Source organism: Doryrhamphus excisus, linkage group LG14 (genome assembly GCF_037039965.1).
Source record: "Doryrhamphus excisus strain RoL-2023G ecotype Guam linkage group LG14, RoL_Dexc_Guam_v1.1, whole genome shotgun sequence".
NCBI lineage: Eukaryota > Metazoa > Chordata > Actinopteri > Syngnathiformes > Syngnathidae > Doryrhamphus > Doryrhamphus excisus.
Window position 1 is genome coordinate 2,531,654 of NC_136370.1, and position 23,512 is coordinate 2,555,165.

Consider the following 23,512-nt stretch of genomic DNA (forward strand, 5'->3'; position numbering starts at 1 on the left):
TTTAATGTCACAAACAAGACAAAGCCACCCGTGAGTGCTTTTAAATGGGAGGGGGTCCCACAGCCGTACCCGATGCTGATTAACAAGAGCAATACAGTGTTACCTCGGTTAACATCCGCCCCGGTTAGCGTGTTTTAACGTCCATAATTTTGCCTTGCTTTGCATTCGGGTTGCCACGGCGGGCGAGTGGTTAGCGCGCAGACCTCACAGCTTCCACCTTCGGCCATCTCTGTGTGGAGTTTGCATGTTCTCCCCGTGAGTTTTATCCGGGTATTCCGGTTTCCTCCCACATTCCAAAAAAAAACATGCTAGGTTAATTAGCCACTCCAAATTGTCCATAGGTATGAATGTGAGTGTGAATGGTTGTTTGTCTATATGTGCCCTGTGATTGGCTGGCCACCAGTCCAGGGTGTACCCCGCCTCTCGCCCGAAGACAGCTGGGATAGGCTCCAGCACCCCCGCGACCCTCATGAGGAAAAGCGGTAGAAAATGAATGAAAAATTTCCATTTCAATTTGGGAATTTTGACACTGACCAGCTGCACGGCGGTCGAGTGGTTAGCGCGCAGACCTCACAGCTAGGACACCAGGGTTCAATTCCACCCTCGGCCATCTCTGTGTGGAGTTTGCATGTTCTCCCCGTGAGTTTTATCCGGGTATTCCGGTTTCTTCCCACATTCCAAAAAAAAACATGCTAGGTTAATTAGCCACTCCAAATTGTCCATAGGTATGAATGTGAGTGTGAATGGTTGTTTGTCTATATGTGCCCTGTGATTGGCTGGCCACCAGTCCAGGGTGTACCCCGCCTCTCGCCCGAAGACAGCTGGGATAGGCTCCAGCACCCCCGCGACCCTCATGAGGAAAAGCGGTAGAAAATGAATGAAAAATTTCCATTTCAATTTGGGAATTTTGACACTGACCAGCTGCACGGCGATCGAGTGGTTAGCGCGCAGACCTCACAGCTAGGACACCAGGGTTCAATTCCACCCTCGGCCATCTCTGTGTGGAATTTGCATGTTCTCCCCGTGAGTTTTATCCGGGTATTCCGGTTTCCTCCCACATTCCAAAAAAAAAAACATGCTAGGTTAATTAGCCACTCCAAATTGTCCATAGGTATGAATGTGAGTGTGAATGGTTGTTTGTCTATATGTGCCCTGTGATTGGCTGGCCACCAGTCCAGGGTGGACCCCGCCTCTCGCCCGAAGACAGCTGGGATAGGCTCCAGCACCCCCGCGAGGATAAGCGGTAGAAAATGAATGAAAACTTTCCATTTTAATTTGGGAATTTTGACACTGACCAGCTGCACGGCGGTCGAGTGGTTAGCGCGCAGACCTCACAGCTAGGACACCAGGGTTCAATTCCACCCTCGGCCATCTCTGTGTGGAATTTGCATGTTCTCCCTGTGAGTTTTATCCGGGTATTCCGGTTTCCTCCCACATTCCAAAAAAAAACATGCTAGGTTAATTAGCCACTCCAAATTGTCCATAGGTATGAATGTGAGTGTGAATGGTTGTTTGTCTATATGTGCCCTGTGATTGGCTGGCCACCAGTCCAGGGTGTACCCCGCCTCTCGCCCAAAGACAGCTGGGATAGGCTCCAGCACCCCCCGCGAGGATAAGCGGTAGAAAATGAATGAAAACTTTCCATTTTAATTTGGGAATTTTGACACTGACCAGCTGCACGGCGGTCGAGTGGTTAGCGTGCAGACCTCACAGCTAGGAGACCAGAGTTCAATTCCACCCTCGGCCATCTCTGTGTGGAGTTTGCATGTTCTCCCCGTGCATGTGTGGGTTTTCTCCGGGTACTCCGGTTTCCTCCCACATTCCAAAAACATGCTAGGTTAATTAGCCACTCCAAATTGTCCATAGGTATGAATGTGAGTGTGAATGGTTGTTTGTCTATATGTGCCCTGTGATTGGCTGGCCACCAGTCCAGGGGGTACCCCACCTCTCGCCCGAAGACAGCTGGGATAGGCTCCAGCAACCCCTGCGACCCTCGTGAAAAAACAGAACCCAGACCCCACCGAACCAAATCTGTCTCAACCGGATGGTATCCAAAACAGGTAGACACTAATCCCTCGTTTATCGCTGTTCATTGGTTCCAAAAGTGAATGTCCGTGAAGTAGGATTCCTTGATTATAAATGGTATATTTTCATAGTTACAACATTGTGACCTTCTAAATACATGTTTTTAGCATTATAGGAGCCCGGTAGACATGAACCCTATAGTCACATTTAGCCTCGTATTACCTAATATAGTAGACATAATAACAGAAAATAAGCACCATAGCAACATAAACACCACTCGTGCTCGAATGTGTTGTTATAAATGTGTTCCACATTACAAATATTTAACAAGTTATCAAAAATAGACACAAAACTACAACCTAATGTTTGCCTGTCATTATAATCAATGAAAGAGAAAAGTGTGATATTGCAATAACAGTTTTACTTCCCTTAAAATCTTAAGAAGGGAGGTGATAGTAGTTCAAACAAGTAATCCAAGCCCTAATACTCAGTTATTGTCATGAGACTCATAACCTTAAAAGTTGTCATGTTAGTACAGAACACTATTACGATTATTTTTATTTGAGCAAGCAGGTCTGATCAGGCAGAGTCCATCCACAAGGTGGAAGCAACAAACTGGATTGCACTTAAAATGGCGGAAGCGGAATTTTCGTCATTTCTTGTTTACGCCGATGGAGTCAAGTTCAGCCTGTTCAGTTAAGTGTACGACCGTTCCGGTTTTGTACTTCACATTAAGAAACACGACCTACATAATCGTTACAATTGGACATTTAGCGGCAAATCTCAACACATAGTGTGTGATTGTAAAATCGTATTTATGAGTTTATGCATAGAGTGCAGTATTTCTTCTCATTTTATGTGCCCCAGGGTGCGATTCAGCACTTACATACGTTTATTGCGAAAGTACCCCTATCTGTTTTCCGGTTGTGCACGAGCTAGCCTCGTCTGCCTTGACGCGCAGTGGTTCGGCCGAGGCGGTTCTGACAAGGCTGCGGGCTGTGAGCTAAAACTTCCCCGCCATGACACCGCGACGGTTCTGAGGCGGGCCCGCTTTCACGCTCGGCCGGTTCCTGCGCTCATCCGACGCACAGACGCCTTGCGTGGATGCCGGAGAGGCCACAATGAGCACGGGGGACGCCGACGAGCCGCGGGACAGGCCCGACGGCGGCGACAAAGAGCCCGACATGGACCGCTCCGACCACGACGGAGACGTCGCCCGGAGCTGCTCTCCGTGCCCACCCGGGACGAGTACGACCTCACCACGGTCGGAGGACCCGGCCGCCGGGCCTCACACAGAAGGCAGCGGCGGCGGGGGCTCAGACACCGGCCGGACGAAGAGTCTGTTCTCCTGGCTTCAGAACAGGTCTATCAGGCGGGGCGTGTTTGTGGACCCGGTCAGGGACAACTTCAAGACAATGACTAGCTTGTACTGCTCCATGAACCCGGCTGCGGACTCGGTCAACCTGAGCACCAAGACCCACGGAGCCGTGTTCAACCTGGAGTACTCCCCAGACGGGTAAGAGACAGACCGGAACCGGCCGGGCCTTTGACCCCGAGTGACCCCACACTGCGGCCTTATAGAACCTTTCCATGTTTTGAACGTGAATGCATCTTTTTCGTGTGTTTGAATTGGCGTCGCGTTCCTGTTTATTGTGCAAAGGTTCCGTTGTAAGGATTAGACTGTGGATTAACACCGGACTGGGTCAAGAGACTAGACGGCTCATTAAAGGGTTCAAGCTGACTCAGCAATCTGCCTCACATTGGTAGCGGTCCCGGAAAAACACATCATACACACCCAGTCAGGACAATATATTTATTGTTATTTTACTTGTAAAGCTTTAATCATGTGTTTTGTATGTTATTGCTCATGTTTTGTTGAAAGTCCACACCAAACATATCAAAGAAGGATGTCAAAATATAAAAAAAAAAACCTTATGGTCATATCACCTTGTACTTTGGTACGGGACAAAAAAAAATCTAAATTAAATTAAAAAAAAAACCAAAAAACCTTAAACTGTATTATGGAAAGCAGGAAGTGAACAAATGTAACAGTTACTAATTGTAAAAGTAATGATGTTCAAATGAAATTAAACCATTACCATTTCTATTTCAAATAGTACCATGTAGTATCAAATAGTACCATGGTGTCCTGGCTCTGTATTGACTTTGTAGTATCCCCCCCCCCCCCTTCAGTACGGGACAAAAAAATTCATAAATAAATAAAAAAACAACAACCTTAAACTATATTAGGAAAGCAGGAAGTGAACAAATGTAACAGTTACTGATTGTAAAAGTACCACATGGAGGGGTAGGATTTAATAAGCTTTGCTTCTTCCTACTCCTTTTGGACATGTGGAACTGGGAACTGATTATGGGATGCATTCAATTGTAATCTGATGCATGTTCAAATGAAATTAAACCATACCCATTTGTATTTCAAATAGTACCATGTAGTATCAAATAGTACCATGGTGTCCTGGCTCTGTAGTGACTTTGTAGTATCGGCCCCCCCTTCGGTACAGGACAAAAAATTAAAAAACAAATAAATTAATTTAAAAAAACAACCTTAAACTATATTAGGAAAGCAGGAAGTGAACAAATCCAACAGTTAGTGATTGTAAAAGTACCAGATGGAGGGGTAGGATTTAATAAGCTTTGCTTCTTTCTACTCCTTTTGGACATGTGGAACTGGGAACTGATTATGGGATGCACTCAATTGTAATCTGATGCATGTTCAAATGAAATTAAAACATTACCATTATTTGAGCTCTCATGACATCAAATAGCACCCCTATAGTCACTTTTACATGTTGTATTAATCAATATAGCAGCTCCAATCAGAAAATAATAACAATGCTACTGTTATTGTTCCTGTTGTGAGGTCATTCATAACCTGCAAGTTCAAATGAAATATTACCATTACCATATATATTATGCAAATCAAAACATTTTGGATCCATTCTGGGCTGGTGCATTGACTCCCATTGCTTCCTATCAATACAGTCGTGATATTGACGCCTGTCATTCTTATAGGTCGGTGCTGACGGTGGCCTGCGAGCAGACCGAGGTGCTGCTGTTTGATCCCGTCTCCTCCAGACACATCAAAACCTTAACGGAGGCCCACGAGGACTGCGTCAACAACATAAGGTGCGTTTCTTTTCATCACCTTCATCCTTAGAAGTCCACTGCTGTTTGAATGACAGTGGATATGAGAGCCTGCTTACGAGCATCGAACGTGAATCATCTTCCTCACTTATATCGAAGCGATATAATATATTATATTAGGCGATCACGTCTTTTGCGCAGCTGCCCAAAAGTCTGTGGAACGGACTCCCCGATCATCTGAGAGCGCCACAGACATTAGACTGTTGTAAAACAGGATTAAAAACATATGTTTTTAGAAAAGCTGTTACATAGTTTGCCTATTTTAATGCATATTTAATGTATTTGGTTCACTGTTGTGTTAGTTTGGCTTTGGTCGTTTCCACCTCCATTGCTCTTACTTATTTTGGATGTTCTTATTGTGTTATTGTAAAGTGCGTTATAAATTACATTTATTATTGTTATTATTATATGCCTCACTTTTTAGAAAAGGGGGCACCCAAACCAAACACACACTTTCAAAGATGTAGTTTTTTATGACGTTATGAAGAAAAAAAAACTCCTTTCTCACCGACATACCTGCCCTGACGTTCATCTAGCAAGGTGATAAATAACAACTCTGGACAGGAGAGGCCTACATGGAGCCCCAGAAACATTATGAATATTTTAAAAAAAAAAATTTTTTTACTCGCTTGTTTGCCTTAAAAAGAGTACCTACACAAATGTACTGCTACACAAAATGAAACCAACATCTAAGATGATTTTTATACATATCACTATATTGACAGTTACTATGGTACCGATTATGTCATTGTATGGTCATATCACCTCCTACTTCGGTATGTGACAAAAATAAAAAAAATAAAAAATTTTTAATTAAACTATATTAGGAAAGCAGGAAGTGAACAAATGTAACAGTTACTGATTGTAAAAGTACCACATGGAGGGGTAGGATTTAATAAGCTTTGCTTCTTCCTACTCCTTTTGGACATGTGGAACTGGGAACTGATTATGGGATGCACTCAATTGGAATCTGATGCATGTTCAATTGAAATTAAACCATTACCATTTTTCATAACACAAAAATGAGACCTGTCAATCATGCCATCTCTCTCTCTGCGATGAGAGGCGGGGCCGTTAGCATACACACTGCAGAAGAGTGTTAACTCATGAAGAGCAATACAAGGTACAGTAGAAGTCAGGATGGGGGGCGGATGCTAGCATAGCCAAATGCCGCAGCCCCAGTGTAGGAATACCTCAGCCTCAAACCAAAGCAGCAAAGTGAGGCCATCAACACAGACAAGCCGGTATTTGTTCAAGTAGTGGCAACAAAAAAAATACTACAACTCCTTTAAAAGGCAGTGGGGTGCACAGCACGGCACCTATAAAGTAATGTGACAAACACGTGTGCGTTCGGTCCCTCGGCAGGTTCCTGGACAACCGTCTGTTTGCCACCTGCTCCGACGACACCACCATCGCCTTGTGGGACTTAAGGAAGCTCAACTCCAAGGTGTGCTCGCTTCACGGCCACGCCAGCTGGGTGAAGAACATCGAGTACGACACCAACACGCGTCTCCTCGTCACCTCCGGCTTTGACGGCAACGTCATCACATGGGATACTAACAGGTACAAAATACTAACAGTTGCATTCTTGACACATTTGCATGGAATTGTGATCGATGCTGGAGGAGAGAGGAATAACTGTGTACTAAAACACAACACTCACTTAGAACCTTTTACCCCAAAGAAGGTCGAGTGTGCAGCGGCACCCGCTGCTTGTTGAGAAAAGCCATACTGGTTTCCTACATAATATTTTCCATCAAGCATGAAGACTTTGCGCTTTGTTCCGCGGTCTTTGAACACACCACATTGACGTGTAATGAGACACAAAAGTGAAACCTGTCCACTTCGGAGTTCAAACATGATGGCTTCTTTAATGCACTTTTAAAAAAAAGTCATGAATTAATAAATCACGCTGTTTTGTGGTTGACTATGGACTATAATTAGTCAAAAAATATTATTATAAATATAATTATATTTTTATATTTTTATATTTTTATATTTTTATATTTTTATATTTTTATATTTTTATATTTTTATATTTTTATATTTTTATATTTTTATATTTTTATATTTTTATATTTTTATATTTTTATATTTTTATATTTTTATGTTATATAATATATTATAATACTATTATAAATATTAGTATTCTTGGCTTAAATTAAGCATTTAAATATAAAAAGACGGCTAAATCAAATAAAATACAAATACAGTCCTGGTTATGGTGGTTAATATGGTTCATAAATTGAATATTTGGAGCATAGAAAACCTGTTTTTGATTTTTTTATATATATATTCATATATTTTCTAACATTATTAGAGCCCCACAAGACAGGAACTAAAACCCTTATGGTCACCTATACACTCACATTATTCATTGTTTACATCACATTGCGCAACGCTTACGCTGCAGGAATTGGAGACGGCCGCTAGCGAGCTAGCCAGTTAGCCTCAAATGTATTTCTTTTAAACTTAAGAAGCCAAAAAAACGCACCACTTCCACACAGAATGAGAGGAGACATGCCATGGCTGTTTCCATGACTTCATGCAGTGTTAAGGCAATGTGATGTCAGGTAATTTCGCAGTGTTTTGTGTCATTTCTGCCGCCTAGTGACCAGAACGGTACCTATCACAGACCTCACAGATGACAAGTCAAGCGTTTCAGCTCAAATCCGGTCTATATCGATATGAATCTACTCGGGATGCTCGGAATTTGACAAAAGTCTCGGAATCACTGAGTCAACACGCATTTCTGGTACAGATACACCGAGGACGGCTGCCCCCACAAGAAGTTCTTCCACACCAGATACCTGATGAGGATGCGTCTGACGCCGGACTGCACCAAGATGCTGATCTCCACATCTTCTGGCTACCTGCTCATCCTCCACGACCTGGACCTCACCCAGAGTCTGGAGGTGGGCAGCTACCGTATGCTGCGAGCCAGGCGCACCCCCCTCACTTCAGGTCAGCTCTCCTCCTCCATCCATTACTTTCACTTGTTTTTTTTGGGGCGGGGTCAGTAAGTTAAAAATGTGTCAAATGTTTAGATGGAGGTGCATTAGCGTCCAGAGCTGCTGGACCTCGCCAGGGAAATGACTCCAGTAAGCTCCACCCCCACAGAGAAGGTAAGTTGCTCAATTTTTAACTCATGTGACTGCTTTGTTGTCTTTTCCTCCACATGTCATTTTTTGGTCACTAAAAGTACACATACAGTAATTTGTCATTATATACTTGATTAGTAAAAGTGAATTTCTATGAAGTAGGAATGGAATGTTTCTAGAAAACCCGTTTACACCCTTGTACAGTAAAGTCTCGTTATATCGATATCGGTTATATCGATAGTACTGCTTATTACGATACTATTTTCATTTCCCGGCAAATTTCTAGTCTTTTATAATATAATTAGTTCCGGTTAGTACGATACCCGGTTATTACGATAATCCGGTTACTACGATGCCCTTTTCATCTCCCGCCAGCCAATTTGGTCTGCTTATATCGATACAAAAGCAGCTTAAAGCTGAATCAATATTTGCTTGAGGATTTCAATACCACCATTAGCGAAATCTCAGAGTTTCGACTAACACCGTTTCGGCTTTTCCACCGACGGACGGTAATTAGAGGATTACAGGTAATTAATATGAGGTAAGTATTAAACAATCTTTTGAAGTAAAGGAGTAAATATTTGTATAATTTAGAGGGAAGATTCAGTGAATAGACTTAGTGTTTTCATGACGAGGATGAAGAACCAACTGACATAGCATACACACCTATTCCAACGAAGACACAAGCGTACAAATACATGTATTTAATTGTGTTGTATTCATATATCTTTTTATCGCTTGCAATAATCACTGTTTTTCATATGTACATGCTGGCGTTCGTGGTTTCTCTCGTGTGTATAGAACAATGTCGAGTGCATTATTGCCCACCTTTAATGCAGTTCGGCGCAGGCTCGGATATATCGATAGTCCGGTTATATCGATATTTTTTCCGACTCCCGAGAATATCGATATAATGAGACTTTACTGTAAATACAGTTTTTAACAATTAGTCATAACCATACAATCATAACATACAATCATAACCATGATTGTTTGGTCATATCACCTTGTACTTCGGTACGAGGTGCATTATTAAAAAAAAATTTTTTTTACTATATTAGGAAAGCAGGAAGTGAACAAATGTAATAAGCTTTGCTTCTTCCTACTCCTTTTGGACATGTGGAACTGGGAACTGATTATGGGATGCAGTCAATTGTAATCTGATGCATGTGCAAATTAAATTAAACCATTACCATTTCGATTTCAAATAGTACCATGTAGTATCAAATAGTACCATGGTCTCCTAGCTTTGTATTGAATTTGTAGTACCCCCCCCCCCTTGGTACGGGACAAAAAATAAACAAAATAAAACCTTAAACTGTATTATGGAAAGCAGGAAGTGAACAAATGTAACAGTTACTGATTGTAAAAGTACCAGATGGAGGGGTAGGATTTAGTAAGCTTTGCTTCTTCCTACTCCTTTCGGACATGTGGAACTGGGAACTGATTATGGGATGCACTCAATTGGAATCTGATGCATGTTCAAATGAAATTAAACCATTACCATTATTTGAGCTCTCTAGACATCAAATAGCACCCCTATAGACACCTTTTAAACGTTGTATTAACCAATATAGTAGCTAGAATCAGAAAATAATAACAATGTTACTGTTATTGGGCATGTTGTGAGGTCATTCATAACCTGCAACAAAAGCCTGTTGGTCCGGCTATCAATTCTGGTGCTTGTCTCACTGAACATTAAAGTAACATTAGCAGTAACTTCTTTTAGTTTAGTAACTTTTATGCTTATTTTAGACACAGAATATGAAACATGTGCTTAAAAATGCATATTTTGGGACCAATTATAAAACACCCATTATTTATTAATTTATGAAAAACCACAATGAAGTGAGCGACGGCTGTATTTTTTTTTTCAAGCATGATTTTGATAAGTAGTCTATACGTCTTATTCCCTCATTCCTCCCTTTGTGGCCTTGTAACACGCCTTTTCCAGAAAGGACTTTCTTCAAGCTTCTGATTAGCTAAAGTGACCTCACCCTTTGGAGTTATTGCGCTACATGTTGCTGTGGCATGCATGTGTCAGCCATTTTAACGTGGACATACGTGTTCAACGACACCAATGTAGTGGCTTTGGATGCTTCACGTAGCCGTAGTAAGTCCGAACGATCGCTCAGTGACACGAGTCCTGTTCCTGCAGGCATTTCTCCCAGGAACAGCCTGGAGGTCCTGACTCCGGAGATACCCGGGGAGCGGGACAGAGGCAACTGCATCACGTCCCTACAGCTCCACCCCAAAGGCTGGGCCACCCTCATCCGATGCTCCAGCAACATGGACGACCAGGAGGTGAGCGTTTAGAATATCGTATATCAGATATCACATCAGGAGCGCGCCAGGACGACGAGAACGTTAGCAACACTAGCGTAGCTGTGTTAGCTACAGTGCTAACATTACACTCACATACGTAAATGACCGTAATTAAATACAGGAAGTAAATGAAATGAAAGCTCAGGATAATTAATAAGGGCTTGATGACCTGACAATCAATATTCTTTATCCTTAATGATGGTTCCAGCAGTCAAACTGTTCGGACCACCACTTCTGTAGTGATGGTCTTTTGGCCCCAGGTGGGTGGTGTCTACCTGGGAAGGAGCTTTTCTTCACGATGTCATGAAAGCCCCAATTTGTGTCCCACTTCTCTGAAAAGTGGGATCAGAAATTCCCTAAAAGTATTAGTAGTAGTAGTTGTAGTAGTATTCCAAAAGGCATCCGTATTTCGTGTGTGCAGTGGACGTGCGTGTACGAGTTCCAGGAGGGGGCACCCACCCGCCCGTTGGTGTCCCCCCGCTGCTCCCTGCGTCTCACCCACTACATCGAGGAGGCCAACGTGGGGCGGGGCTACATCAAGGAGCTGTGCTTCAGTCCCGACGGCCGCCTCATCTGCTCGCCGTACGGCTACGGCGTCCGCCTGCTGGCCTTCGACGAGCGCTGCGGCGAGCTGGCCGACTGCCTGCCCGTGCAGACCAGCTGCCTGCGGGAGGTGCGCTCCATCTACTCCCACAGCGACGTGGTCCTCACCACCAAGTTCTCGCCCACGCACTGCCAGCTGGCGTCGGGCTGCCTCAGCGGCCGGGTGGCGCTCTACCAGCCCAAGTTCTAGGGGCGGGGCAAAAGAATCACGCAGCTCATTGGCTAATCTATGCACATATCCGTGTGTACACACCCCCTCCTGCGGGGACGGCATTTGTTTTAAAGTGCTCTGAGGGACATTGAATTCAAGGGTCCCGGAGGACGTGACTGGGGGGCCTAAAGCCTGTGGATCCCCCCCCCCTGTTGGTTGCTGCGTCACTTCCACTCTGAAGATGAACAGTAACATTCTCCCGTTTAGGCCAACCCCTCATTTGGACCCCCCCAGATCAAGTCATTTCACCTCCATATTAGCGCATGATGCATTCACTTGTCGCACGGAGGTGGCGCGGACCTCATTCAGCCCGCTTCTAGCACCGATTAACCAATACAGTGACATGGAAACGGGTGGCGTTCAGTGACAATTGGAAAATGTTTAATCAATACGACACTCCCATTTGATGCAAAATCCGCAACCCGCACACGCGTGTCAAGTACATGTTGCACGGTGGCTTGTTGACGGTGCTTTTCCAAGATTCCCTCAAATGGTGCAAAAAGATGCATTTGAACTATGCATACCGTCCTTAGTAATCATAGCCTTGTTTGTTATGATTCATCAAACTCTATTGCAGTTCATATGAATATAGTTATATTTCCTGAAGGCCGCCCCTGAAAGGCAAGTGAGGCAAAACGTGTTTATTTTATAATAGTTACATATTTGTATCTTCTGCTGGAGCGTTAGTATGATGCTAATGATGATGTTGTTGTAGTTCCCAATGTAGCCACAGGAGGCTTCACACTGAAAGAAGTCCTGATTAAATTCTCTGGGAGAATTGAATGTTTTCCCCCACTGGCCTTCCGGGGCTTTCCTTCTAAGTTGATGTGGCCTAAATATTAATAATAATAATAATAACTGTCATTGCATCACCGTTAAGTTTTGGAATTAAAACATAATTGAACCGAAATCAGTTGTTTATTATGGACAAAGTTGCGGATATGAAGCTTAACTGCCTTTTTTTGTTATGCTTTTGTCTCATAGAGAAGTGTCTTAATATTTTCACTCGGCGTTTAACTACCAACCTGTTTTCTTTTTTTTTTTTTAAGAAAAGAAAAATGTGTTCTGCGCTTTTCTGTGTTATGAATTATTTTAAGTGTGTGTACACACACTATTTGCATCCTGGGTGGGATTGGGGGGGGGGGGGGGGGAGAAAATGACTTTCCACATCAACTAATCCCAGCTGTGAAACTAGAAAAAAAGGTACTTGCCCCCACTCGAAAATAAAAAGCTTTTTTTGCACCGTGGCTTCCAAGGTTTGTTTGTACCTTTTGGCCACTAGGTGGCAGCATTTCCAACAATATTTGTCATGATTATTATCCGAGTCATGTGGTCCTGTTGGACTAACAGAGTTCTACATCAGACCAGCTGATACTTGCATTGAAATGAAACATTCCACATCCGCCAAGACGTTTTCAAATGGTTTAGCGTCATTGTTCCAAAGTAGGAATGTTTGGATTCATGTGAGTTTGGATGTGCTGATTGAAATAAAACAAATAAGCGACAAAAGGAACATTGCTAGCATGTGAAAGCCAAGGTCAGGATCAAAATTCCTAAATTAAAATGCAAAGTTTTCATTCATTTTCTACCGCTTATGCTCACGACGGTCGCAGGGGTGCTGGAGCCTATCCCAGCTGTCTTGGGGCGAGAGGCGGGGTACATTTCTGGACTGGTGGCCAGCCAATCACAGGGCACATATAGACAAACAACCATTCACACTCACATTCATACCTATGGACAATTTGGAGTGGCTAATTAACCTAGCATGTTTTTGGAATGTGGGAAGAAACCGGAGAAAACGGAGAAAACGGGGAGAACATGCAAACTCCACACAGAGATGGCCGAGGGTGGAATGGAACCCTGGTCTCCAAGCTGTGAGGTCTGCGTGCTAACCACTCGACCGCCGTGCAGCCGGTCAGTGTCAAAATTCCCAAATTAAAATGGAAAGTTTTCATTCCTTTTCTACCGCGTATCCTCACGAGGGTTGCGGGGGTGCTGGAGCCTATCCCAGCTGTCTTGGAGCGAGAGGCGGGGTACATGCAATTGATGGAATTGAACTCGGGTGTCCTAGCTGCGAGGCCTGCGTGCTAACCACTCTAACCACCATATTAATATTATTCATTCATTCATTTTCTACCGCTAATCCTCATGAGGGTCGCGGGGGGGCTGGAGCCTATCCCAGCAGGCGAGAGGCGGGGTCCACCCTGGACTGGTGGCCAGCCAATCACAGGGCACATATAGACAAACAACCATTCACACTCACATTCATACCTATGGACAATTTGGAGTGGCTAATTAACCTAGCATGTTTTTGGAATGTGGGAGGAAACCGGAGTACCCGGAGAAAACCCACGCATGCACGGGGAGAACATGCAAACTCCACACAGAGATGGCCATGGGTGGAATTGAACCCGGGTTTCCAAGCTGTGACGCCTGCATGCTAACCACTATAACACCGTGCAACCCGGAAAATGTTCTATTTTTAGTTCATCCAACACAAGCCATTGAGTTCCAGTTCAAGAGCTTGTATTGCAAACGTGCTTATTAATGCTGAGTTATGACACTGGGAAGTATTAATATTTGTTATTGTTATTGTACTGATCCATACCTAATATTTAGGCTAGCTCTTGTATTGGCGCCCATGGGGTTCTGCAGGTGTTAATGCGTTTATAAAGGTAGTATTCATTTTTAATGAGGTGAAGAGACCCTGTGATTGCCCCCCTTTTAGTAATTTCACAGGCTCATAGCTTCAAACAAAATCCCGGTCCGGTCCACCTCATAATCTTCCAGGGGATCGAGCCTTCCTCCCCTGCTCCCGCTGCATCCGCTGGCCCTCCCGACGCCGGTTGATGGCCTTTGTGCTGGCGCGGAGTTTCCGCAGTCTGAGCGCTCGCAGGCGCAGCTGCAGGTCCTGCGGGATCTTCCCCCCCTTGGCTCGAATCTCCTTCAGCCTCTGGACGGGGGTCTGGGTCAGGCTGAAGTCGCAGACCGTAGCGCGGGGCTCCATCCCCACGTGGCAGTGACGCATGGATGGGAAGTAGCCCTCGGCCCAAACCACCACCTTGTACTCGCCCGGGTTCAGGAGGCGCCAGTAGTCCCCGTCTGCGGCTGTAGGCGACATCATTATAAGGGTGTGTCTGGAATCCGAGACGAAATTTGAAACACTACCTGATCTGATGTCATGTCCGTGGTCCTCCACCTTGATCACGGCATCGACTATTCCTTTTTTGGTCTCCTTGTCCCTCACCACCCCTTTGATCCCTCGGTGGACCTGGGAGAAGACCACAGCAGCTGGGAGACCTCCAAGCGTAAACCCTTCCACACAGAACCCAGCTCAGTGCACTCCTTGGCGTCCACAATGTAGTGATTGGGTTCCTAAAGGGTGGTCCTAAACGCGGTGTTGACCCCCCCCCACTCTTCTTCTTCTTACCTGCTCCATGTAGATGATCAGGGATTCCTTGTTGTTCTCCCACTCCGTGGGAAGCTCGCTGGCGTGAGGGAACTTGTCGCAGGATAGTTCCACCGTCACCTCGAAGCAGTTGGTGTGCATGTAACTGAAATCATTCATACCTGCAGCACAATTAATACAATTATTAGAGCCCTCTAGACATGAAATAGCACCCCTATAGTCACCTTTACACTCTTATTACTCAATATATTAGATCTAATCATAGAAAATGAGCCATTTAAGACTTAAATAGGACTCGTGCTCGTGTTTGTTTCAAGAAATGTCTTCAGGACGAGTGGACAGGAAATGATGTCATGGCTTCAGAGTTCCGTTTTAGCGGGAGTACAGCCATAACAGTAATAACAGTGTTACTATAGTTTAGTTACTATCATTTATATAATAATAATAATAATTAGTCGCTACTTTGTTGTCGAGTGGTTAGCGCGCAGACCTCACAGCTAGGAGACCCGGGTTCAATTCCTCCATGCGTGGGTTTTTTCCGTTTTTTTTCCCACATTAAAAAAAAAAACATGCTAGGTTAATTAGCCACTCCAAATTGTCCATACGTATGAATGTGAGTGTGAATGGTTGTTTGTCTATATGTGCCCTGTGATTGGCTGGCCACCAGTCCAGGGTGTACCCCCACCTCTCGACTGCTGGGATAGGCTCCAGCACCCCCGCGACCCTCATGAGGATTAGTGGTAGAAAATGAATGAATAATATTATAATGAGGCTGTACGGTGGTCGAGTGGTTAGCACGCAGGCCTCGCAGCTATGACACCCGAGTTCAATTCCACCAATTGCATGTTCTCCCCGTGAATGTGTGGGTTTTCTCCGGGTCCGGTTTCCTCCCACATTCCAAAAACATGCTAGGTTAATTAGCCACTCCAAATTGTCCATAGGTATGAATGTGAGTGTGAATGGTTGTTTGTCTATATGTGCCCTGTGATTGGCTGCCCACCAGTCCAGGGTGCACCCCACCTCTCGACTGCTGGGATAGGCTCCAGCACCCCCGCGACCCTCATGAGGATTAGTGGTAGAAAATGAATGAATAATATTATAATGAGGCTGTACGGTGGTCGAGTGGTTAGCACGCAGGCCTCGCAGCTATGACACCCGAGTTCAATTCCACCAATTGCATGTTCTCCCCGTGAATGTGTGGGTTTTCTCCGGGTCCGGTTTCCTCCCACATTCCAAAAACATGCTAGGTTAATTAGCCACTCCAAATTGTCCATAGGTATGAATGTGAGTGTGAATGGTTGTTTGTCTATATGTGCCCTGTGATTGGCTGGCCACCAGTCCAGGGTGCACCCCGCCTCTCGACTGCTGGGATAGGCTCCAGCACCCCCGCGACCCTCATGAGGATTAGTGGTAGAAAATGAATGAATAATATTATAATGAGGCTGCACGGTGGGCGAGTGCAGACCTCGCAGACCTCGCAGCTATGACACCCGAGTTCAATTCCACCAATTGCATGTTCTCCCCGTGAATGTGTGGGTTTTCTCCGGGTCTGATTTCCTCCCACATTCCAAAAACATGCTAGGTTAATTAGCCACTCCAAATTGTCCATAGGTATGAATGTGAGTGTGAATGGTTGTTTGTCTATATGTGCCCTGTGATTGGCTGGCCACCAGTCCAGGGTGCACCCCGCATCTCGACTGCTGGGAAAGGCTCCAGCACCCCCGACCCTCATGAGGATTAGCACTAGAAAATTAATGAATAATATTATAATGAGGCTGCACGGCGGACGAGTGGTTAGCACGCAGGCCTCGCAGCTATGACACCCGAGTTCAATTCCACCAATTGCATGTTCTCCCCGTGCATGCGTGGGTTTTCTCCGGGTACTCCGGTTTCCTCCCACATTCCAAAAACATGCTAGGTTAATTAGCCACTCCAAATTGTCCATAGGTATGAATGTGAGTGTGAATGGTTGTTTGTCTATATGTGCCCTGTGATTGGCTGGCCACCAGTCCAAGGTGTACCCCCGCCTCTCGACTGCTGGGATAGGCTCCAGCACCCCCGCGACCCTCATGAGGATTAGTGGTAGAAAATGAATGAATAATATTATAATGAGGCTGCACGGTGGTTGAGTGGTTAGCACGCAGGCCTCGCAGCTATGACACCCGAGTTCAATTCCACCAATTGCATGTTCTCCCCGTGCATGCGTGGGTTTTCTCCGGGTACTCCGGTTTCCTCCCACATTCCAAAAACATGCTAGGTTAATTAGCCACACCAAATTGTCCATAGGTATGAATGTGAGTGTGAATGGTTGTTTGTCTATATGTGCCCTGTGATTGGCTGGCCACCAGTCCAGCGCCTGAAGACAGCTGGGATAGGCTCCAGCACCCACGCGACCCTCGTGAGGATAAGCGGTAGAAAATGAATGAATGAATGAATGAGTTGCCACATCTTGTTTAGAGATTGCTATGATATGCTGTGATTCCAGTCAGACTCACTTCCGGGGACGGTGTGCCAGGCGCCGCCGTTGATGATGTTGTTGTACGCCTGGAAGTCCTCGTAGTGGCAGATGCGGCGCTCGGGGTTGGCCATGGCGAGGTTGGTGGAGGCGTAGACGGTGGAAAGCCAGCGGAAGAAGGCGTTGTCGGTGGTGGGAGTGTTCTCCTTGGGCGCCCAGCCCCGGGTGCCGTCGTAGGGGTACGTCACCACCAGCTCGCCGCCGTGCAGGTTGGCGCTCAACACAAAGGGAATGTCCTGCATCCAGCTGATGACGGCACGCGTCTCTGGAGCAACCTGGGAGACGGACACGGTGACGACGTCGTTCACGGAGAAGAAGCTACTTGCTTTGTCCTTACGAGCGCGTCCTCTTTGGTGTAGTATTCCGGGATGGGAATGTAGTGGTTGGGCACTTTGGATGGGTCATCCGCTTCCTCTTGAGCGTCCCACATGATGTTGTTGAGGTCTGGGAAGTTGTGGTTCAGGTCTATTCCTTCAAAAGTGTATCGTCCCTCACCCCAGCCGGCTAGTTCGGAACCCTGAGGAACACCATCATGTCAGAGTGAGGTTTTCCGGCACCAAATGGAAGCAGCCTACCTTCTTGTAAGCCACTTCGTATCCGTCAGGGTTCATCGACGGGAGAAGGTGGATCCGAGTCTCGGTGACGAGTCGGACGATGCGTTGGTTGCCTTTCTTGTACTCGCGGCAAATGTACTGCATGAGGTTGAGCACCAGCTCGCGACCCAGGACCTCATTTCCATGCATCCCGGCCACGTAGCGGAACTCGGGCTCACCTGAGAAGAAGAGTGGAATAAGGACATCAGATTAAGGATTAAGGATTCTCTCCAGGTTGCTCCTCACCAAGTTCATGCTTCCCGGGATTATCGGAGATCTCCATGACGTAGAGTTTGAGGCCCATGTAGCTCTTCCCGATGGTGTAGATACGCGTGATGTCAGGACACTCCTCAGACACCGTCTTCATCAGCTTTTAGGACGGATCGAAACGGGACGGGTTAGTCTCTGGGATGAATCTCCGGGACTTGAACTTTTACCTTTCTCATCTCTTTGTAGTTGTGGTGTCTGAAATCCAGAGCATCTTTTGGTTCGGTGTCTTTGGCGGAATGTGGCTCTGCAAAAAGACATCAACGTTCCAGATATTTAACTCTTATTTGTTGTTCCGCTTCTTCTTAGCTTTTACCGTCGACGCGGCATCCGAGAATCTCAGCTCGGAGGCAGATGTCGCCTTCATGGAACCAGCTTTGCGGATTGATGCGTATGTAACGCGCAACAACCGGGACGGGAAGGACCCCCAGAACCGGGCTCTCTGGATCCTTGTTGCCTTCAAATATCTGCAACCACAACAACGTGACACCCGAGCCGAGCGTTTTATGACCTCATATCACGGTGGAAAGCAGCTTGGATATACTTCGAGTAGTCAGTGTACAGCTTATGCTTGGCGAAATGGAAAAACAAAGCCTTGCCGCTTCTTGCGTCCCATTCATGCAGCTTTTCCAGCTAATGGAGTCGTTGCTCAGCTGGACTTTGTAGGTCTCCACCCAGTCTTGCCTAAGAGACACCAAAGAACCACACAGCTGATTTAATGCCACCCAAAGACCAACAAGAACCCCCCCCCCTTCCAAAGTCTCTGATCCTGACGCTACCTGACCTCCAGATGGTGTTGCGGCCCTGCAGGATGACGGCGGTGAAGCGAGTGAGGTGCAGGGCGTCCACCTCCAGCCACTGGTGTCGGTCTTTGTAGTCGGCACACCAAGCGCCGTCATACAGATCCCCGTCTTCGATGCCGGACTGGGATGAGCAGCACACACACAAATGCTTGGGTCAGCTTCTGCAGGAGCTGCGAGCCCCTTTCATACAGCAGATAGAAAGAGTAAACACTAAATCACTAATTATTATATTATAATATATATATTATAATCATAATGAGTGTTATTATATAATAATAATTATTATTATTATTATTAAAATTAAGGAGATAATGTCTTAAGATATTATTATACAATATTAATAATTATTATTATATATATTATTTCTATATAATTATAATAATTATTATTTATATTGAGGCGGCACGGCGGTCTAGTGGTCTAGGAGACCAGGGTTCAATTCCACCCTCGGGCATCTCTGTGTGGAGTTTGCATGTTCTCCCCGTGCATGCGTGGGTTTTCTCCGGGTACTCCGGTTTCCTCCCACATTCCAAAAACATGCTAGGTTAATTAGCCACTCCAAATTGTCCATAGGTATGAATGTGAGTGTGAATGGTTGTTTGTCTATATGTGCCCTGTGATTGGCTGGCGACCAGTCCAGGGTGTACCCCGCCTGTCGCCCGAAGACAGCTGGGATAGGCTCCAGCACCCCCCGCGACCCTCGTGAGGAAAAAGCGGTAGAAAATGAATGAATGAATGAATTAATTAATTATTTATATTGTATAATAGTAATTATTATTAATAATATTGTATAATACATTGATATTATTATTATACAATATTAATAATAATATTGTTGTATATTATTTGTATATAATAATATAATATAAATAATAATAATAATTAATATTATATAATAAGCTATATATAATATATAATAATAATAATGAGTATTATTAATAATTATTATTATTAATAATAATAATTATTATTACATTATTATATAATGATAATAATTATTATTATTATTGAAATTAAGGAGATGCTGTCTTAAGATATTAAGATATTATTATGCAATATTAATAATTATTATATATATATTATTATTATTTCTATATAATAATAATTATTATAATTATTATTAATAGTGTATAATAACAATATTATCAATATTTATAATACATCAATATTATTATTATCGATAATATATAGATTATTATTATACAATATTAATAATAATATTATTATATATTATTATTTTTATAATTATTATTAATATTGTATAATAATAACAATAATTATTATTGTATAATATTAATATTTTTTAATAATATTGTATAATAATAATAATATCTTAAGACATTATCTCCTTAATTTTGATATAATAATAATAATAATTATTATATTATACTCATTATGATTATATAATATTATATAATAATATAAATATAAATAATAATTATTATTATTAAGATTCAGGATTGAAATGAAAGCAGGGGTATAAAGGAAGGCCAAACTTTTAATCTGTGGTGTAAACACAAGACATAATTAATTCTCATACTTTTCATAACTGCATTGAAGACTGGCATGATGACCAGAGAGCTACGTTCCAACCATAAACTGGTTCCTAAAATATACTAATATAATATTTTCCTAAAATAACACTCAATATGTTATTATTTAGGCCTATAATCGTGCAATAAATATTTTACAATAAAATAATTTTTAAAATAATATTTGCAAAAATGAATCATATTTTTAATGACCTCTCATGGCCCACCTGCAGTACCACCACGGCCCACCAGGGGGCCGCGGCCCACACTTTGGGAACCACTGCACTATATGATCCAGGAGGCGTGTCTGGAGCATGGCCTTAAAAACCTGAAGATCCTCTGATGACTCTTCCATAAACGGGTGTCATAATATTGAAGAGCTCCTCCCACTTGGCTGTGCCCCCACTTGGCTGTGCCCCCACTTGGCTGTGCCCCCACTTGGCTGTGCCTCTGTTGTGTAATACTTTGATGGAGACTTAATTGCTTTCAGACGCACTCCCGACTTATTTGGTACCGTAAGTCAAATTAAACGAAATGATCCGAAACGTCCCCACCTGGATGTTCAGTCTGCCCCTGTGAGGACCCAGACCGAACCTCTGGAAAGACGAAGCTTGAATTTGGGTGTCATCCACCTTCAGGGACTCCAGGCCCAATGGAGGACAGCCTAGAAGCAGAGAAGACACATAAAGGTCACGGAAGGACATAAAATGTTTTTATTTGAATGTGTTGTGTATAAGCCTGTCAAGTCCTTTTCTCGGGTTCTCGCTATCGGCTGGTGGTCCCGGAACGTCCTGGACCACTGCATGAACCACTGAAGGGTTAAGAAAGTTCTCTTTCTGCTTCTTCTGAGTAAGCAAACTGCCGTAATCTGAGATCTTGGTCTGTCAGCAATGCGGGAAATATGGATAATCGTGGTGGGTCAGTTCAGTGGGAGTTTAGAGGCCCACTCCTCCTCACGGAGGAGGGCGGTGGGGGCTCAAGGAGGAAATGGGGGCTGCAGATAAGTGAGTCCCGGGAGGCTTTGCATGTAACATGAGAGTCGGAGACTGTAAAATCAAAGCTCCAGCTGCAGGGAATTCCACGGCTTGGATCACACAGTGGCGTGTTGTCGTGTTGTGTAGCACGGAACATGACATAAATCACATGCTTGTCTTAAGTCTACACGGATGAAAAAAACATGCAAAGGGTGAAGAAAGGCTTTTGAGCCCAAACCACAAATTTGGGGGAATTCAGCAAACATCTGGCAACAAGGCGGAAATAAATGCTGAGTCTATATATATTATGCTTATGAACACAAACAGTAATCCGTAGGGCATCGTTTTCCCTGACATGCACTCTTCTATTGTGGAGTTGCATCATCACCTCTTTGTGCCTCTTACGCCGTAAAACACGTGTTAATATGTCAATTTTTGTTTGTTTGTTTTTTTTAAATAATATGTCGTTTTTGAGCCAGCGGTTGGTTAGTAGCAAACAAGTTAACGAGTAACATTATTTTCGTAACATTTATTTTTGCACAATTATAACGTATTTCAACATTTTGGGGCATATTTTTGTACAATTCCAACTTAATTCTTGGACTAATTTTTCTCGTAATATTTTTATGACTCGATTCTCCTAAAATTAGCTAGCTTAACGACCTAGCGAACTAACCACTTCACCCCAAATTGATTTCTTATACACTTGAGAAGCCAAACACCTACCACTTCCACACTGAATGGGAGTGTCGAGCTCAATTATTAGCTTATCGTACTCATGAGTACTCTTGAGTATCATGCGGCTACTACGTACACTGGTCAAGTCATAATACATTGACTTACCTTGTAAGATTATGACTTTATTCTTCAAATATGAAGTGTTTTATCAGAATATTAGGAGTTCTTAGGCCAAAAAGGGAGCACCCACTCCATGCTGTCTTTTCCTTTCTGTCATTCAAGTCCTTTTTGGATACATACATGACATATAGACATACTATGATCCGTGATCTATGATCCATGATCATAAGTAAACATGATGTTCTCCAGTGCTCTAATTGACTCGTCCTACCTAGTTCAGTCGCACTCACATCATCTTCATCCTCCTCCTTCTCGATGACTTTGTGCGTGACTCTGCCGGGAGGTGTCGTCGGCCCCCAGCCTCCCTCAGAGGTGAAGTTGAGGGACGGCGTGGCGGTGGTCGCATCGCTCGTCACCAGGAAGCCTCCCAGGAGGATGAGAGCCAGAGCGAGCCGTGACTTTTCCATCCTGGTTTTTGTTTGCTGCAGCAGTGTGGAGGGAGGAAAGATTTATGCTGAGATGGGGGAGGGGTGGGGTGAGGGGGGGGGGAACCTCCATTCCTCCTCATTCCCAACCCCGCCTCCTCCATCGCTATGCTCCAGCCAACATTTGCAACTTTAGAGGACAATGTTGGTTTTGTTTTCTGTGCACGTTGGTTCCATGTGAACCAATGACAAACTAATGACTAAAGCACATACATTTAGAGTAGTTACTGAGGAACCAATGACAAGCTAATGACTAAGCACATACATCTAGAGTAGTTACTGAGGAACCAATCACAAGCTAATGACTAAAGCACATACATTTAGAGTAGTTACTGAGGAATCAATGACAAGCTAATGACTAACGCACATACACTTAGAGTAGTTACTGAGGAACCAATGACAAACTAATGACTAAAGCACATACATTTAGAGTAGTTACTGAGGAACCAATGAGAAGCTAATGACTAAAGCACATCCACTTAGAGTAGTTACTGAGGAACCAATGACAAACTAATGACTAAAGCACATACATTTAGAGTAGTTACTGAGGAACCAATGACAAGCTAATGACTAAGCACATACATCTAGAGTAGTTACTGAGGAACCAATCACAAGCTAATGACTAAAGCACATACATTTAGAGTAGTTACTGAGGAATCAATGACAAGCTAATGACTAACGCACATACACTTAGAGTAGTTACTGA

The 23,512-nt window shown here is 44.0% G+C and overlaps 2 protein-coding genes across 2 annotated transcripts; one reads left to right on the plus strand and one right to left on the minus strand.

The window, feature by feature from the left end:
* Nucleotides 1–2,966: 2,966 nt before the first annotated feature.
* Nucleotides 2,967–12,253, plus strand: wdr32 (WD repeat domain 32). Its single transcript, XM_058077544.2, has 7 exons — nt 2,967–3,541; nt 5,059–5,172; nt 6,556–6,753; nt 7,952–8,154; nt 8,238–8,315; nt 10,450–10,595; nt 11,038–12,253. Exons 1-7 carry the CDS (start codon nt 3,147–3,149, stop codon nt 11,407–11,409), a joined length of 1,506 nt encoding a protein of 501 aa, XP_057933527.1. The 5' UTR covers nt 2,967–3,146; the 3' UTR covers nt 11,410–12,253.
* A 1,287-nt stretch (nt 12,254–13,540) lies between these two features.
* cpxm1a (carboxypeptidase X (M14 family), member 1a) lies at nt 13,541–22,809 on the minus strand. Its single transcript, XM_058077533.2, has 13 exons — nt 22,593–22,809; nt 21,104–21,213; nt 18,999–19,138; nt 18,814–18,898; nt 18,531–18,681; nt 18,385–18,461; nt 18,194–18,317; nt 17,930–18,126; nt 17,692–17,871; nt 17,335–17,629; nt 14,861–15,000; nt 14,599–14,701; nt 13,541–14,538 (listed from the first exon to the last, which is right to left on the minus strand). The coding sequence occupies exons 1-13, from the start codon at nt 22,786–22,788 to the stop codon at nt 14,207–14,209; spliced, it is 2,130 nt and encodes a 709-aa protein (XP_057933516.2). The 5' UTR covers nt 22,789–22,809; the 3' UTR covers nt 13,541–14,206.
* Between the last annotated feature and the right edge of the window lie 703 nt (nt 22,810–23,512).

Coding starts and splice junctions, on each gene's coding strand:
- wdr32 (XM_058077544.2), top strand. CDS start 3,147: ATGAGCACGGGGGACGCCGACGAGCCGCGGGACAGGCCCGACGGCGGC. Junction 8,155..8,237: donor GCGCACCCCCCTCACTTCAG/GTCAGCTCTCCT, acceptor TCAAATGTTTAG/ATGGAGGTGCATTAGCGTCC. Junction 8,316..10,449: donor GCTCCACCCCCACAGAGAAG/GTAAGTTGCTCA, acceptor CTGTTCCTGCAG/GCATTTCTCCCAGGAACAGC.
- cpxm1a (XM_058077533.2), bottom strand. CDS start 22,788: ATGGAAAAGTCACGGCTCGCTCTGGCTCTCATCCTCCTGGGAGGCTTC. Junction 17,872..17,929: donor ACGAAGTGGCTTACAAGAAG/GTAGGCTGCTTC, acceptor GGTGTTCCTCAG/GGTTCCGAACTAGCCGGCTG. Junction 14,539..14,598: donor CGGACATGACATCAGATCAG/GTAGTGTTTCAA, acceptor TGTCGCCTACAG/CCGCAGACGGGGACTACTGG.